This window comes from Pseudoliparis swirei, chromosome 13 (assembly GCF_029220125.1).
Source record: "Pseudoliparis swirei isolate HS2019 ecotype Mariana Trench chromosome 13, NWPU_hadal_v1, whole genome shotgun sequence".
Lineage (NCBI taxonomy): Eukaryota > Metazoa > Chordata > Actinopteri > Perciformes > Liparidae > Pseudoliparis > Pseudoliparis swirei.
In genome coordinates, this window is record NC_079400.1 from 6602334 (window position 1) to 6618773 (window position 16440).

General features: G+C 42.0%; 4 protein-coding genes across 7 annotated transcripts in view; 1 reads left to right on the plus strand and 3 right to left on the minus strand.

Annotated features, from left to right (window-relative positions):
- Positions 1–3153: 3153 nt before the first annotated feature.
- mmp21 (matrix metallopeptidase 21) lies at positions 3154–8086 on the minus strand. Of its 2 annotated transcripts, XM_056429592.1 has the most exons (8): positions 7619–8086; positions 6601–7504; positions 5823–5962; positions 5602–5743; positions 5203–5460; positions 4929–5101; positions 4489–4566; positions 3154–4410 (listed from the first exon to the last, which is right to left on the minus strand). In XM_056429592.1, exons 1-8 carry the CDS (start codon positions 7769–7771, stop codon positions 4261–4263), a joined length of 1998 nt encoding a protein of 665 aa, XP_056285567.1. In that variant the 5' UTR covers positions 7772–8086; the 3' UTR covers positions 3154–4260. The 2 variants fall into 2 exon arrangements, with proteins under 2 accessions (XP_056285567.1, XP_056285566.1); XM_056429591.1 differs by having other exon boundaries at positions 3154–4566.
- A 76-nt stretch (positions 8087–8162) lies between these two features.
- uros (uroporphyrinogen III synthase) lies at positions 8163–10916 on the minus strand. 3 transcript variants are annotated; one of them, XM_056429595.1, is made up of 10 exons: positions 10898–10916; positions 10337–10419; positions 10140–10223; positions 9927–10023; positions 9680–9754; positions 9230–9304; positions 9035–9118; positions 8809–8894; positions 8632–8730; positions 8163–8535 (listed from the first exon to the last, which is right to left on the minus strand). In XM_056429595.1, the coding sequence occupies exons 2-10, from the start codon at positions 10397–10399 to the stop codon at positions 8413–8415; spliced, it is 786 nt and encodes a 261-aa protein (XP_056285570.1). In that variant the 5' UTR covers positions 10400–10419; positions 10898–10916; the 3' UTR covers positions 8163–8412. The 3 variants fall into 3 exon arrangements, with proteins under 3 accessions (XP_056285570.1, XP_056285569.1, XP_056285568.1); XM_056429594.1 differs by lacking the exon at positions 10898–10916 and adding an exon at positions 10663–10864; XM_056429593.1 differs by lacking the exon at positions 10898–10916 and having other exon boundaries at positions 10337–10590.
- A 372-nt stretch (positions 10917–11288) lies between these two features.
- On the plus strand, positions 11289–13948 carry bccip (BRCA2 and CDKN1A interacting protein). The gene is made up of 7 exons (XM_056429373.1): positions 11289–11467; positions 11847–11921; positions 12012–12092; positions 12189–12275; positions 12386–12573; positions 12799–12964; positions 13200–13948. The coding sequence occupies exons 1-7, from the start codon at positions 11330–11332 to the stop codon at positions 13368–13370; spliced, it is 906 nt and encodes a 301-aa protein (XP_056285348.1). The 5' UTR covers positions 11289–11329; the 3' UTR covers positions 13371–13948.
- A 465-nt stretch (positions 13949–14413) lies between these two features.
- The window catches only part of dhx32a (DEAH (Asp-Glu-Ala-His) box polypeptide 32a), a 5891-nt gene continuing 3864 nt past the window's right edge, over positions 14414–16440 (minus strand). Inside the window, exons 8-11 of the mRNA XM_056429372.1 lie at positions 16347–16440; positions 15408–15598; positions 15139–15329; positions 14414–14667 (exon numbers count right to left, since the gene is read on the minus strand). The exon at positions 16347–16440 is cut by the window's right edge and continues 47 nt beyond it. Coding sequence (XP_056285347.1) covers positions 14490–14667; positions 15139–15329; positions 15408–15598; positions 16347–16440 — 654 coding nt within the window. The 3' untranslated portion in view covers positions 14414–14489. The remainder of the gene's footprint in view (positions 14668–15138; positions 15330–15407; positions 15599–16346) is intronic.

Consider the following 16440-nt stretch of genomic DNA (forward strand, 5'->3'; position numbering starts at 1 on the left):
CCTGAGGACTTCTATGTGTTGAGGTTGCCCTCTACTGGCTCCTTTTCCTGGCTCCTTTTCCTGGAGCATAAAACATGGTTGAAGCCACAATATTATGTATTCCCTACATTTACATTTTAATAACACTGTGGCACCAGACTTCACAGTAGGTGTATAGTAGAGGCAAATGTATGGGCTGTCAAAGTGCTGGTGTGTGAAGTATGTAAAGCACAAATGAATTCTCCATTGTCTCCGATCTTTAAGATATTGACTTCTTCTTCTTCTTCTTAATGTTGGTTCAAGTCAACGTTTTAATACTAAATGCTTTTTTTGTGAGTTATGAAATAGACCCATTACTTTAATGTTGACCACTCTTATTTAGATTGTCTCCTGCAAGACAGATTCAGATTCAACTTTATTGTCATTGCACAGAGTAAAAGGCACCGGGACAACGAAATGTAGTTTTACTCAAATTGTCACGGCGGGATTTAGGGTCGACCCAAATGCACGACTCAGGAGACAGATAATGCTCTTAAAGATCTTTTACTTAAAGTATTTGTCAAGAACGGAACAGACTGAATAAACAAACAAACAGTGGACCGCTCAAGGGCTTGGTCTGAGAACACAAAACAATCTGGCAGAGGACAAGTGGAAGTGAGGGAGCTAAATAGTGAGGGACTAATGAGGGGATGGGCTGCAGGTGAGAAGGGCGTGAGGACCAGGTGAAGGGAATGAGGGACTAACGAGGTGATCAGAGGCAGGTGAGGGGAGTTGGATTGACGAGATGGGAAGCAGGATCTGGAATGACAGGATAGTTACTGTGACAGGATGAAAACAACTCATACAAAAAGGAAGGTGGGGAGCTAAACTGTTCCACAAATTGTGTTCGGCCCCTTCGATGACGAGACGGCGGGAAGACAAAGGGGTGTGAATTCAGTTGGCAGGTCATCATGGGTGAAGGGTGAGGACGAGCGTGCTCGGGGAATGGCGACTGAATGCCCTTGAAGTCGTGGCATTGTTTTTTCCCTTCCCCGACGAGGTTACCGCTTCACTCACTCACACCATTTCCACAGTGCTGTGTGAATATTATAACACGTACAATGAAGGATTTCTCAACTCCAGCGTACAATAAATTGAAACTATTAAACACCCGTCCCAAAAATGTGGTGACTCACAGAGGAAAATGCCATCCTTCTTTTCATCACAGGGGAAATCCTGGTAATGTTCTCTTCACGTGAACACGTTGACAGCGACATCATCCTCGGCATCAAGTCAACCCCAGAGATCGCTGACGGGACGACATGAATATCCTTTAAAGCCGGGAGCTGGCAGGCGGGATTCTTCAGGATACATTCAAATGCAACGGCGTGCAGCAGTTTGTCAAACTAATCCCAGGGCACACACAAAGACACATTACTGGAGGACACAGACATGATTGATTCCTATGTTTTACTCTCTGCTCTGAGACAGACACGAGGCGAGCGTTTGGGAGATTTCTTATAAATGGGATGTGCTGCAGGCACCATTCCCGTCCCAGTCTCCTGTTATTGAAGTGCCTCCCATGTGGATTTCTGTGCCATGACACAGGTTTCTGTAACTCTGTGAGGCTGCAGCAGCTCAGGCTCCATCAGCATGACTGATCTCATTTATCTCAGTCGCATCCAAAGAGGCCCGGGGTGTAGGGATGGGAGCTTCAATAGCAGCACAGTGAGCTCAAAAGCACAGATCGTTGAGCTGTGCACTAGCCGGGGACTCACACGTGTGAATGACTGCATGGAGTTGGGAAATACTCAATATGGGGAATTCCAGGGTGGCAGGAGATGTGTGACGCTTCATATCGGGATAAACTCACCTCCACTGCACTGATTCTGATGGAATGGATTCAATGTTAGTTCATCAATATTTCCTGCTGAGATTTCAATATGGTGCAGCAACACACATGTGGCATGTAAAAGTCAAACAAATGTGACTTCACGCTGAATTGCGGGATGTTTATTCAATCTCTCGGAGGGATGATTTGCCTTGAAAATAGTGTAATAATAACAAAGATACATCTTTACATTGTTTAAATGGACTTCAACCAGGACGCCAGACATGATACCCATTGAAATTTAGTTCCGGAATGAAAATAACATGGAATATCATTTGATGCCAGAAGAAGATGCACAGGGATATTTATGTGCCGGTCACACCTTTACAGAAAGCACACTCCTCATCTCATGACATCCGTCTCCGTAGCCCCACTTACCATGACATTTTGTTCCTGTGCTTATAATTGATTTCTACTTCAATTTATTAATAAAGCCTGTGGAGCGCCCGGAGCACAGCGCTAGTTATCTGGAGCCCACCAGGAGCGTAATCTCCTAAAATGAGCGGAATTAATAAGAGTGTTCAAGTAACATATTGATTACAGAATCGATGTCTGTTTCTTTGCCCCGTGCTCAAATGATTACAATGAGATGGAACAGCATTAAGGAAGTGAGTGGCTTTTTCAATCATGTTTTGCTTTCAATCCTTATTTCAAGAGTGTTTTCTGATTGATTGTGTGCAAATCTTCAACCGTACCTTTTATAACGAGAAGAAATTGAAAGAAACAAATCACTAGTTTCCACCCTCTCCAGGTTGTTATTGATGAAGCTTCTATTGTTTCCCTGCAGCTCGGTCCTAAAGCGTGTTGCACTGCTAGAGAGGTATCAGAGCATCAAGGGATCTTTTTTTGAAAATCATGATGCAAATGTGTGATTTATGATGTAAATACATTTGACGTGATATTCCTTCCTGCTTGCAGACATATATAGATTATAATTGCTGCAGTTGATTGAGAGGGAAGTGATAGTTTCATACATTCAGAGCAGGTTTCCTGAGATCACACTGTCAATCAAACAAGAGGCCATGGAACCAGGTGCATATATATTTCCATCATCATCATCATATATCCTTCCTATCATGTTGTGCAAATAAGGCAAAATCGAAGGAATCTGGATGAATTTTGATCCATGTGTATAATATTTCTGATGATAAACATTTTAAATCAATATATATAGCATTTCCTTTAAAAGAAAAAGAACATAATTCTTCCATCTATAAATTCACTAAGAAACCACTCTCAGTCTTCTGAATAAATTTCCATTTTTATACACGCATAATACTACAAAACTGTTTACGCAGCTTTCTTCAAAGGACATGGGTCCAATGTGTCACTCTATATTTCTCAATAAGTATATTGTGAGGTTTGACATTATTTCACATGTTCTTGCATAAACATCCCCTTTTTTGTTGTAAGTGTGCCATTTGAAAGCAATTTTTCAACAGTGTGAATAAAAATGAGGCGTCTGTGTAAAAACAATCCAGAAATAAGTATATTATGACAAATGATAGTTTTCATGGCAGTATGCATTTGGCACCTCTGAGGGAAAGACAGACACAACCGATGACACATGAATAACACGCCTCATTAAAACAGACATAAAATACAGATAAATACATATTGTTTTAAAGCCCCATTGTGGAGTTTTTCCCTTTTAGCGCCCCCTTCAGTTTTGGAGGTATTTAACGTTTACTTCAGTGTCGTAAATACCCAGTTACGATAGATGCAGCCTCGCATATACTTGTATTGATGACCAGACGAAGTCAGAAACCAAGAAATGATGTCAACCGATAAGGTAAGAATATTCAAAGATTTTACATAAATATGACTGCATAGTTTTATTCATTGTGATATCGGAGATGAATGCTAACATAACCAAAAGAATGACAACATTTAGTTTAGATGAAATACCGATCGCGTTTTCAGCCAATATACGTTGTTTTCTAAATGTTTGAATGTGGAGTACGTGTGATCGAATACAATATTGTTGACATCACCAAAAAGCTACATATTCATAATTTACATTGGAACGTGTAATTCATGACAAGAGACTTCGCTTGCTTCGCCCTTATACTGCGAGCGTGGACTGGCACTATATGACATTGCGTAATCACTGCCAGAAAGCAGGTCGAAGTACATCCGCCCCGGATCGGGCGGCCCCAGAATCCTACATAGCGGAGTTATTTCCCCACAGACCCCCGATGGCAATGGCGGAGGCGCAAATCGCCATATTAAAAGTCATTGTAGCGGCACAATTTTTTTTCAAGCTGTTATTTTAAGGTACAATTGTTGCATAATGTGACTTTAAAGTAGAAGATGTCTACACGCATATGACAACATGAATACATCCACCAGCACAGGTGAACCAGCAGTCCATATCAGCTCACATCAGTAGGGTTTGATGAATCTCTGCCTCAGCGGCTTAGTTTCAGAGCGGTGGGATGAACGTTGCAGATGTCGAACCAGTGCTCGGCCAACTCCTTGTGTGGCAGCAGGCCATTTCGTGGCAGAAAGGGCCGGCGCCAGCGATCTCGGCTTCCCAACACCTGCCAGAAGCGCGCGCCCTTGAGGAGGAAGACGGCATTGTGGGTGTAGGAGAAGTATGACGCATCAATGTTGCCATCTGGATGGTCTCCGCTCACCACTGGAGGGAAAACAGCTCTGATGTTTTTGGGGAAGCCTCGTGCCAAGCGGTTGGCTTCCACGTCAAACGCGTACACCTGTTTGAACAGATAATTGTTTTAGCTCTCATATAGAAATCAATTAAATTACAAACACGCCAACAGAGGACGTGCAGCAGGTTGGTTTGCATGAATATGTTCCCTCGTGATGCGGAGAAACAATGAATTAGCTCGGGCTTTGGTCTCGCCAAAACGTTTGTGTATACATATTTAATACTCAGTGTATTATGTTTGTTCCCGGACGATACATGGCAGCTTAATAATATGCCAGAAAGCAACCAGTAGTCCTATGCTTTATTAATAGGCTCCAGGTCTTCCGTATGTCAATGAGTTTGTGCTACTTTGATTAACACAACTTTAGGAAAGATATTTGGGGATTTTGATGTGGGTGCAATTCTTACAAGAGTGTTTTTGAAGAAGTAGATGCGAGAGTCCCTCCTGTCATAGAAGGCTGTGTCAATGGGACTGAACACGCCTGGGAAACCTTCTGAGATCAGCCTCGGATAGCGGTGACCTTCAGGGTCCTGTCTGAACGCCCGGTCATTCTCATTGTCGTACCTCCAGAACTGAGCACCTGTACACACACAAAAATTCACCAAATGATACACGCTATGAAAATAGCTTTACCGAGTGGTTCATACAGTATTTACATTTGTAGGCTAGCACCGGTCCTACCTTTAAAGAAGTAAACGGCATCTTTTTTTCGGGACCACACATGCACATACGCATCCACGCCGTTCATGGGAATCCCACGCCAGCCAGTCTGCAGGGCAACGGGATCTCCGAAGCGTGTTCGGTTATTTCTGTTCTCATACAGCCAGTACGAGCCGTCTCTCATGAAATAGGTGTTGAAGCGGATGGCCACCTCCCCGTAGGGCGTCTTCTCCTTCCTGATCCAGTCGAATGCTGTGGTGAATCGGCCCTTACAGACTCCTGAGTTCACACACAAGCACGTTGTCGAACACATATTCCTTTGTGCCAATCGATTACTGTAGATATGTAAATAAAACTGAACATATGTGTCTTGGTTCGTGTGTATGTATGCAGCCACGAGATGGTGCAGTAACCGTGTACCGTAGAGGTGCTGTATGGCCTTCCTGTCCATCCAGTCCATCTCAAAGCGGGACTCCTGGGGCAGATAGCTGGGCTGCATTATAGAGCCAGCTCTGTAGATGTGGGGGAGACCCAGAACATGGCCGATCTCATGAACTGCTACCTAACAGACAGGAAATAAATATGTGTTGTTACTATTCTTTAACATTATACATCCGGTGATTTACCTTGATCGTGCCTACTTTGAGAAGACTGATTCCGCTGCCCGCGTTGGGGCCGGTGAAATGTTCGTCGTCATCAAAGTGTATATCGCCCAGGAACCAGGCGTGGGCAAATTCTTGTCCAGTGCCATCAAACCTCTGGTTGCAACCCAGATGCCTTCCTGTGTGAAATATAGAGACATGAAAAAAGGAAGAAAAAAAGAGTGCGCTGGTTTCAGTGTGAATTAAAAGAAAAACTTGTCAGCACACAGTGAAAGTTACTTCACGTGAGCAGGTATATAAATATCATCCAGCGGCTGTGCATTAAAGATATAAAAAGCATACTTGGACCAGACCAACATATTCCTGCTATATGGAACACTGTTAATGGCCTTAGAGCTGAAATATGCTGATTCTTAACATGTGAATTGTGTTTTTTCAGTAAATATCTGGCTCAGTGAATGAGTGAAGAACCTTTAAGCTGTTACTTTGATAAAAGAGATTAACCGTCACAAACAAGGGATTTTATTTTGGAAGAAAAAGTAGCAATAGGGTATAAATTGAAACCTTCACTCATTTCATCAAGATAATATCTTGTATACATGCATGCATTATGGGAATACCCTATGTTGTTTTCCCTTTTGGAGGAATGTTCGGAAATGTCTGGATGAATGGTAAGAATGCAATCTGCCTACATTGCCTGTTTTTTTAACATTTATATAGTTTTTTCTGTTGAATATTACTTTGATAAAACCCAATTTAACTTAAAATATTTTTTTTTAAATGTAATGAATGTCATACTGTATTGGGTCAGACCTACCTGTGCCAAAGCCCAGCCTGATATCGACATCCTCCAGTGGAGAACGCATATCCTCCATAAACTCCAGGGGAGACACCTCGCTCCACATCCTGAAGGCCAGCCTGAAGATGTACCTCTGGTCCTCAATGGACAGCTGACTGCTGTATCCTTCTCCTATCAGCCTCCATTTCAACACCCTCTTGGAAAAGGCCATGTAACCGCTCTCACTCAGATCTCTCCTGTGCCTGCTTTTGGCCACGAGAGTGGCGAGGTGGCGTTTCCTGCGTCGCACTGCTTCGCTCTGACGGGCGTTCACGCTGATATTTACCGCTCCACTGTTTAGAGAAGTGTTATTTAAAATGTGATCGTATGAGCTCAAGCCGTCCGTGTAATTGCTGCCAGTGTCATTAGAATTGCCTGTGAGAACACTTTCTGTGTCATTAACATTGAATGTGTCATCTTCAGGGGGGTTAGCAGGGACAAAAGAAGAAGTGTCGGCGATTATATTATTTAATGTGTTACTGTCGGTCTTGCTTAAAGTGTCACTTCCACTGCTTTCAGTATCGAAGGCGCTGTTGTTCTCGGGTGCTGCAGGGGCGTCCGGTTGGATCTCCTTGTCAGGGACTCCGCACCTCGGTTTGTTCATCGCCACCTTGGTGGCCTCATCAAACACGCCTGTGGCAGGAAGACCCGATACCCTCTGGAACTCTTGAAGAGCCGAGATAAACACCCGGCTCTCGGTTAGACTGTCGTGGTCATCGCGGTCGCCGTCCTCAGGAGCGTCTCGTGAGTGATGTGAGGTTCCCTCCTGGATCACGTCCTGAAGGTCACCCGAGAAGTCATCGTAAAAAGAGGAGTCTGAATCTTCAAACTGCACCTCCTCCCAGTTCACTGGCTTGATGAATCCATATCTCGAGAGAAATAGCTGTAACAAGACATGGGTAACATTATATGATGACATCATAAAACGTCTCATCTCAAAGATGCTGAAGTTTGAACAAGTAGAGAGCACTTCGGAAAAATGCCAAGATGTTTTTACCTCTGCTGTGTATTTGTTTGATATGATGTCAGCTTGGTGAGGATTGAGGGTCTGCACATCCGAATGATCCCGGTTATGGTAGAGTTTCTCTGCATCAGCCGAGCTAATGCTTGTCCAAAAAAGCAAAGTCATCAGCTGGAAAGAAGTCAGCATCGTGGCGTTGGTTTACTAAAGGTAACTAACTATATAAGTGTAAGTACGGAGCCACAGTGCTTTATAGGCAGACACTGAGTTCCTCCACACCCAGCTAAAGGTGCGACTCTCTGGAGGTAACCCACTTTCCTCATCTTTGTGTGAAAGGTAAACCTGTCTTTACTGTCTCCAACTGCTTCATTTCACTGAATTGCACGGATGTGTTATACACGCTCCACTGGTTTTAAATGGACTGTTGTTGACCTGTGGAACGAGGTCAGAGCCTTCACTTTCATGTGGACAATAGCGGTTTAGGACAGCCGGGACTTCTTCCAACACCTGTTTTGAACAGGACACGCAAACACACACACTCAAATGTTTTACAATAAATAACCGACAACCAAACCTTCCATCCGACATCACATTGACTGACCTTTATTTTCAAAATAGATTGACTTTCTTGAGCATGCCGAACATAAATATGATAATTACATTCATTTTTGAGGCTCTTATGGCACAAAAAGCTACCAAAAAGTTACCTGAGTGCAAATAAGATGGTCAAAATAAAACAGACACATGACAATACATATAAATAACACAGAATATACAAAGTATACAATAAAGTGGATGAATTCAAGAGCGGTGTGCGGGCGTCCTGGAGGTTACTGTAGAGCTTTGGCTATCGCTGCTGCCAGGTGCTCAGCTGTTGGCTTGTCTGCAGTACAGCTGACACACAGGCCTTCTGCTGCCATGGCCTCTTGTGTCGTCGGCCCTATGGCTGCAAACTGGAAACAAAGAAGTTCAGCTGACTGTCAGAGGCACTGAAGATTCACTGCAAATTCATGCATTGTTTTATGTGTGTGGCGATGAGGAGGCTTCACCTTCATTTGAGTCAGCTGTTCACCCGACAGCCTCCGTACCACCTCTAAGCAAAACGTCACTCCCGATGGGCTGAAGAACGCTATGCTGGCTGGAGTGCCCTGTAAATGCACAGACCAATGAACAGTTGAAACTTTTAGAAAAGCCGTCTGTAGAATGCAGAAGCAGTTCGGCTTTACCTGCTCTGTGAAATAGTTCTTCAGATTTTTCTCCAGCTCTGGATGTTCAGCTGTTTGATAGACAGTCAGCGTCTCGAGGGGCACTCCTGGAAACAAAAGAAAGAGAACCCCGCAGTGATGAAGGTAGCACAATTATTATTTTATAATTAGTGTAGCCCCCGTGGGACTTCTATCACCTTGAGTCTTAATCGTAAGATCTTGAGGCACAATAGGGGAGAACGCTTACCATTTCCCCTTAAAGCCGTGGGCAAAACTTCTCTTTTGATTGAGCCACAGGGGAAAAAAAGTGGTAGAATATTTGTGTCCTCTCCTATGAAAACGAAGAGAATTAATTAGAAACTCATATTAGTTATCAGAACAACTGTAAAGGTTTCTTCAAACTGAAGTGTGAAGAATGTAGGAGTATAAAGTCATGTCGTACGTTCAAGGATAAGACGCGATAGGACATCTGCTGTCCCTGTGTCCTCTCCCAAAGGGTTCAGACCCAGACTCCGTACTATGCAGAGGAAAAGAACAGAGAAAGGACTGCTGATATCAGCAACACGATATTTACACAAATGAAGAATTAAGTCAAACTGCTCCAATTACTAAATACACAACTAACTGACAACAAAGAGACCACGTGGCACTAAAGAAAGAAGGTAAAGCAAACGTCAGGCAGGTGCTGCACCTTGCAGCAAACTGTCACTTGTGTACGTCCTATTTCCAAATGGCTGAGGGTACTAACATCACCTCACACACATCTGTCGGCACCAGGTGCCTGTCTCACTCCGATACAATTAGCATTCATATAGCAAAAGTTCAAAAAAATACCTTTAAAAAAAATACGATTCATGGAAAAAGGGGGTTTTCATATGCGACAATAACTCACCTAACGTAGCAGTTGACTTCCCAACCACATAGATGGACTTGCTGTTCCATTTGTCTTTGACGGAGCTGCTCCATTCTGAAATAATAATTGGGAAAATTATTAAATTTAATCAAGGAAGTGGTTTAAAATGTCAGTTTGCAGTCAAGAAACACAGGACACAGATCCCACAAGACATCTAACTGAACACATGTTTTCAGAGGATCAATCGATGAGGTACATGGTGCAACAATGTATTGTATTTCCCCACCGTCTCTTCTTTCTTCTGCTTCTAAGCACATCCTCACAGCCTCCACTGCTCTCGGGCTGGTAAATATAAGACCTCCGTGCACTTCTGGTTGGAAAAGCTGTAAAAAAGGAAGACATCTCAAAACAACCGACAAATGGTTCAAAAAGCAATACATATGTACGTGAATGATGAATAATACAAAGACTAATGTAATACTGTGATAATGGAATGTACCTTATCTGACAAGGTGTTTAATGAGACAAGCTTAAAAGACAGCACAGGAATTAGGGTTGCTTTATGTCCATGTGATGCCAGCTCCTGTGGAATCAAAACAACAACTTCCTGTCAATAATTTCTAAGAAATGCAAAGTTGTGCTGACATCTGCTGAAAATACACATCTGAACAAAGTACAAACAACAAGTGCGTTTACCCTAATGTAGGGATCAGGTCCAGACTCTTCATCTCTAGGCTCTTTTAGAAGCAGCACATGCATCTTGGCAAGGCCTTAAAACGCTGGATCAATAAAATAAATAGGGGACAATACAGCAGATGAAAACAGTGTGAAATATGAATGCTGCCGTCAAAAACCCAGGCCACTCAAAACTGAAGTAAACACTGAGGTCAGTGAGTGTGAAGAAGGCACAGCAAGCTACGCCTTAAAACTGTCATATGCAACATGCCGATAACAATACTGTTCAGTCACGATGATTGGACTGTACACGAGGAGCAAATGAAAAGCAATAATGTCACACGTACTCTTTGAATTCGTGTGTGTTGCATTAGCTATGATGTGGCAGATGTCCTCTTCTGTTATTGTTTACATTAGCAAGGCTGAATTGTGAGTTTAGCTAGCTAGTAACCGCCCCCTTATTAGATCCTGTCCGTAATGCCTTGTGATAATAAGCGATTAACATATCTTGATTGCTTGTACAAATATGTTAATGACAACGGATACTCGAAAAAGACAAAGTAATACACGATATTCTTGTACCTTGAGTTGTCGCTACCGCTGAGTACATAACGACTTTCAGCCATGGTCACGAAGGGGAAACATTACATATCATATTTGACTAACTTTTTTAAAAAAAAGTTAATTCTACTGAATTATTATTTATTCCAAAAATCTAAAGTTATTTATTTAACCATACAATATAATTATCTTTCCATAACCAAACAATAGTAGTTTAGGCAAATTTAACATAACTTCTGTCCCCTTTTACTGAAATGGTTTATTCCATTTTCGCGAAGGGAGACAAGCCAACATTGCGGCTCTGAACGTTGCTACGGCAAGTGGCAAGTCGTGCACCTTTAAGGTCCAAAATGGCGGCTTCAGACTCACAGTTTCCTATCACGCTCTCTGCGAACGGCACTTTCACAGTTGCCCCGCCCACTCTGTCGACTCGCGTGTTGCCAGTTTGCAAGCATGGCTTCTTCAGCGAAGAAAAGAGCAGTAGATGTGGTTACAAATCCCGAGGAAAGTGTAAACTGCTCCGATGAGGACCCAGAGGACGATGGTGATTCCGGAGAGGACAGCGGGGAATCCGAGGAGGAGATCAATGAGGTAACGGAACATGCACTCCCATGCACGGCCTTGCGAGCCAGCTAGCTTGTTAGCCATCTCTATCGTCGGCTAAAGCTAACATGACGCTACATTAGGGTTATTTACCGTCGTAACTAGGATGTAAAAGATAAGTATTAATGGAGAAAATGTAATGTCACATTTAAGTAGGAATGTTAACGTTACTTTACGCAATTGTGGCTAACAGAGTATTTTACAGTACGTGAAAGAAAAGCCATTAGTCGGTCATTCAATAAGTAAGCTACGTCAAACTCAAACAACAAACCTACCCCATTAATGAACAAAAGTAGTTTAATAAATACTTTTTCCACGTGCACGCTGGTTTATGTTGTTAACTGGTCTCTACTTTGTAATTGTTCAGGAAGTCATGGTTGATTTTGAAGCACACGCCATCTCAAACAACCACTACGATGGTGTCAAGAAACTCTTGCAACAGGTTTGAGACCATATATATTTTTTATGAATATAAACCATGTTCATGTGTTTGGTGTAAGCTTGTACTCACTTCTGTTGTGTTTGGATTTAGCTCTTCCTGAAGGCTCATGTAAATATTTCTGAGATGACCGACCTCATCATTCAACAAAATCACATTGGAAGTGTCATCAAGGTGAGTTTATCTTCATCTCATATTCTAAAGGTGGTTTTATTATTATTATTTTTCCAGCTCTAACATGTGTTCACTTGTCCCTTCATTTTGCTCCAGCAAGCTGAGGTGCCGGAAGACAGTGACGATGAAGACCCTGATGAAGTATTTGGCTTCATCACCCTGCTCAACCTTACAGAAAGAAAGGTAACCCCACTGGTGCAAACCTACCGTACGCACTAGTTGGCTTTTGGAGGTCGCCGATAATGTGTACGTGAATGAAATTAACAAATTGTATGTCATTTTCCTGTTTGCAGGATGTGCAATGTGTGGAGGAGCTGAAGGAGCTGATCCTGGATCAGTGTGAGAAGTGCTCTACTCCCAGTATGACGGAAGAGCTAGAGCAGATCTTCAACGACGCCGACAAGCCGGTTGGGCTTCTGCTGACTGAGCGCTTCATCAACGTGCCCCCACAGATCGCCCTCCCACTGCACAAACAGCTCCTGTGAGTTGCACTCAGTCTTTAATTGATACTCGCTGTGATGGCGCCTCGTAAAGCGAACAATAAAACCTTATAAGATGGGTTGAATACTTCCCGCAAAGGCATTTTAATTTGGAAAGGGGGGTTTGATTTGAAAAGAAACATCATCCTTGTTTGGAGTCGAAATTAAATCAGATTTTTTTAAACTGTTGTGCAGGAAAATGAACTAAATGTCTCTCTGTTCTCCAGGGAAGAACTAGAGGACGCTCAGAGGACAAATAAGCCCAGTGGGAAGTGTCACTATAGTCTGATGATCAGCAAGACCTGCAAAGAGGCTAAGAGTGTTCCAGCCAGAGGAGGAGCTCCCAAAGAGGAATACTTGTTTATCAATGCAGAGGAGGAATTCTTCTATGAGGTAACGTCAAGAGTCTGAGATGCAAACTTAACCTTTGATAATATACAAGTGCTTTTCATTCAGTATTTGGATAATACCACTTTAGTTTTATATGTTATTGCTCGCTAATGAGCCAGAGGCAGTTTTACCGTCTAATACATGTTTGTAATATTCTACTTTCATAGAAGAAGAAAAATAAATGCAAGACATTTGTATTCATGAAGAGATTTAAGCATCGTCTGTATTCTACTTGCAGCAAGCCGTCATAAAGTTCCACTACTCGGTCCAGGAAGAAACCGACTCCTGTTTGAGCGGCAGGTGGTCGTTTGACGACGTGCCCATGAAACCTTTCAGGACCGTGATGCTGATACCAGCAGACAGAATGCCTGCGATTATGACCAAACTCAAAGAATACCTAACTGTGTGACCCAATAAACTATGACAGCTGTGCATGACTCATGGAAATTGTTCAAAATACTTTTGAGACTAGAAGAAAAATATTTTGTTCCCGACACCTACAGTATTGCCAGCATTATCCCCCTGAAATTTAGTACATGCTGTGCAGTGTCAGTTAAAAGACATTTTAGAGAAGCAGTTTTTACAACGTCTGGTTCCCTTTATTATACCCTGCTCATACTGCACACATAATTGTTGTCATGTGAATATGAAATAGAAATACTGTATGCATTTTTTTTCATAAAGACTTGTTTATAGCAAGATTATGAAGCATCTTGTGTTTGACAACTGATGCGTGGAGTCCAGTCTCCCGGGTGGAGGGTTTCCATTTGCAATAAAATGTAATTACTGAACGGTAAAGCTCTATAAATGTGGCCAATCGATAGCAGTTCCAGATTTCTGATTCACAACTTTGTAAAAAGCCAATTCTCACAAATGTTATCTGGATTCATGAACTGGAACCTGCTGAATACAAGTTTCTGAGGATTTTCTTAGTAAACATCTCTGTAGATCTTTTGCCATCTATAATTAATAAATGCTTTATATCTACATGTGTTGACAGTCTTTTGCTTTCTTAATCTCACAGCATGTTGACACGTTTTATTCTCAAACCGAAGGTTTACACACATTAACCTGAAGAGAGGTGTACTGTAGGGGAGGTGATGAAGTATTCTCCAGCGCTTGTATATTCGTGCACAGCGTTGGACCGTCTGAACCGGCATCTTCCTGATCACACTCGCAAGAGGCGTAATGGAATGTGTTCCTCCCTTTTTAAAGTACAGGAGCCGACAAACAAACATCTGTTGCCTATTAAAATGTAAACAGCCATCGGGATACTTCCATTTTCAGACAGTGTTGAAAGGTAGAGCATGTGGTCACACCAGGTATCTCTAAAAGTTGTATTGGGAACACGATTAATAAAATCTTCATGATTTTATATTTTGTGAAGCGCTGTCACCACACAAGTCCCCCATCATCAATGTATGCAATTTAATAACTTAATTGTACAGCCCCTGGTTTGCATTGCCTTTAAACATGTTACATGTGATGAACAGACTACAGCCCAGACTTCCACATGTATGACTTCAGATCATTGAATGACACATCTGTCATAAGTCTGCGGCGCCACTGCGGCGCCACTGCTGGCATCGCCGCAGGTTGTGGAGGCTTTTTGTTTGCTGTGTGGGTCCAGCATGTCTTGCAGTATGTCTTTGCTTTCACTAGGGGGCAGATTGTAGAAGAAGTACAAGGGGGCCATTTGAATGTACCTGAGGGGACAGACAGAAAATTACATTAAAAAGACGAAAAACAAATAAGAACATTGATAATACTTATTTGTATATATATATATATTTAGATTAGATTAGAGCTTCCTTTATCAGTACCACAGTGGGGAAATTGCAGGATCACAGCAGCGGGTGCACATTAAAGCATTAATAAAAAATAAATAATAAAACACAATAACAATACTAAAATACTAAATATACAGAAGAAACTAAATATATACACAAAGCAGTGACCAAAGTGAATTTCCAGCAGGTTAAAGTGTTGAATATATATATATATATATACAACCACGGAATCCAAAAGAGGATTAAAAAACTCAATAACAAAATCAATCAAAAAGATTGTTGTCACACCAGTGTGGTGCATGAAAACATAATCCATGAGATTGTAATTCTGATCTTTTCGATGCATGTCATATTGTAAAAGAGAGCAGGAAAAAGGGGTAGACTTACACTTGAGGGGACATTTCAGAGACGGTTTTCATGCAGTTGTTCTCCGACAGGGTGTACTCGTGGAAAACGACCCACTCGGGCAGCCCCAGCTTGTGTGACTGAGCCCCGTAGCTGGACAGGGGATGCACCGTGGCCACGTGCTTGTGCGTCAGAATGAAGTAGTTTCCTGATCCGTCCACATCTCGAGCAATCTGCAAATAGGAAACCACCCCGCACACGTCAGTACAGTTGAATTAATATCTTAATATCGTCATTTAGTCACCACGTACCTGCATGAAGAAACCGGCCAGCAGAGCTCTTTTGATGTTGTGGGTGTTGGTCTTGGTTCCGAAGAAGGACTCGGAGATGGGAAGCTCGATCCGGTTCAGGGTGTCGGTCAGCTCTGATCTGATGGCCTCGGCTTTCTTCAGGGCGGAATGATCAAGGAAATAGTCCTGGCACCACTTTTCAGCAGTGAAGTCTGGGGGGAAAACACATGACATTCTGGAGTGAAGTATTATTTTGGCCAAGTCAGAAATAGGGCAGCTTGCAGTCAGAGTGCACCTTGGCCCAGAAAGTAGAAATAAAATGTAACAAAAATAACTCAAAGTAGATCCACGTGTTTGATCAAGTTGATGGACTTGCATAACTCTTGATTTTTTTGGGGTTGTACCCATGTGGGTGAATACACTTATTCTAAGTCGCTTTGGAAAAAGGTGTCAGCTAAAATAGTGTACGGTAAAAAAAAAATCTGATTTAAATGAGATCCATACATTTCTAATATGATTAAACTATGTTTATTGTTGTCTTAATTTGTAATCCCAAACTATAAACACATGTGACTGGATTTAAATAATGGTGACAGGTTGTACATTATTAATTCAAGGGATAACACAATTTACTAGTAAAGTTACCGTTAAATTAATATTGCAGAAACATCAACATATTTTATCGAACAGTATTTCATACATTCAATCTCCTTTAAGTTTTTTTATTCTTTATATTCTCTTTTTTTGGATTTGATTCCTTTGTTATTAATTCCTTGTAAAAAGAAGTGTAAAGCACTTTCAAAGTGCCTTGGTGTATGAATTGTCCTGCTTTGATATGATGACACTTTAGGTTCTACTTTACACACGTTTAACTTGTTTTAAAGTGAGGAACAGATTGATGAACACTGCAGGTGTTCTACTATGGTGCAGCATGTCTGAAAATATACAACTGTGTCTGACATTGTTCTCTCTGGCTTTGTTTAAAGGCATTGTAGATGTTGATGAGGGTGAAGTGATCTCCTTCTGGGTGCTGGAACTTCCTGTGACACTGCAC

Excerpts from the sequence above, each read along its gene's own strand:
- mmp21 (XM_056429591.1), bottom strand. The coding sequence starts at position 7,771 with ATGCTGACTTCTTTCCAGCTGATGACTTTGCTTTTTTGGACAAGCATT. Across the intron at positions 5,963-6,600 it reads CAGGCTGGGCTTTGGCACAG|GAAGGCATCTGGGTTGCAAC; the intron begins GTAGGTCTGACC and ends TATTTCACACAG. Across the intron at positions 5,102-5,202 it reads TGCCGTTTACTTCTTTAAAG|GTGCTCAGTTCTGGAGGTAC; the intron begins GTAGGACCGGTG and ends GTGTGTGTACAG.
- uros (XM_056429595.1), bottom strand. The coding sequence starts at position 10,399 with ATGCATGTGCTGCTTCTAAAAGAGCCTAGAGATGAAGAGTCTGGACCT. Across the intron at positions 9,119-9,229 it reads ATCGCGTCTTATCCTTGAAC|GAGAGGACACAAATATTCTA; the intron begins GTACGACATGAC and ends TCGTTTTCATAG. Across the intron at positions 8,536-8,631 it reads AACAGCTGACTCAAATGAAG|TTTGCAGCCATAGGGCCGAC; the intron begins GTGAAGCCTCCT and ends CTTTGTTTCCAG.
- bccip (XM_056429373.1), top strand. The coding sequence starts at position 11,330 with ATGGCTTCTTCAGCGAAGAAAAGAGCAGTAGATGTGGTTACAAATCCC. Across the intron at positions 11,922-12,011 it reads TCAAGAAACTCTTGCAACAG|CTCTTCCTGAAGGCTCATGT; the intron begins GTTTGAGACCAT and ends GTTTGGATTTAG. Across the intron at positions 12,093-12,188 it reads ACATTGGAAGTGTCATCAAG|CAAGCTGAGGTGCCGGAAGA; the intron begins GTGAGTTTATCT and ends ATTTTGCTCCAG.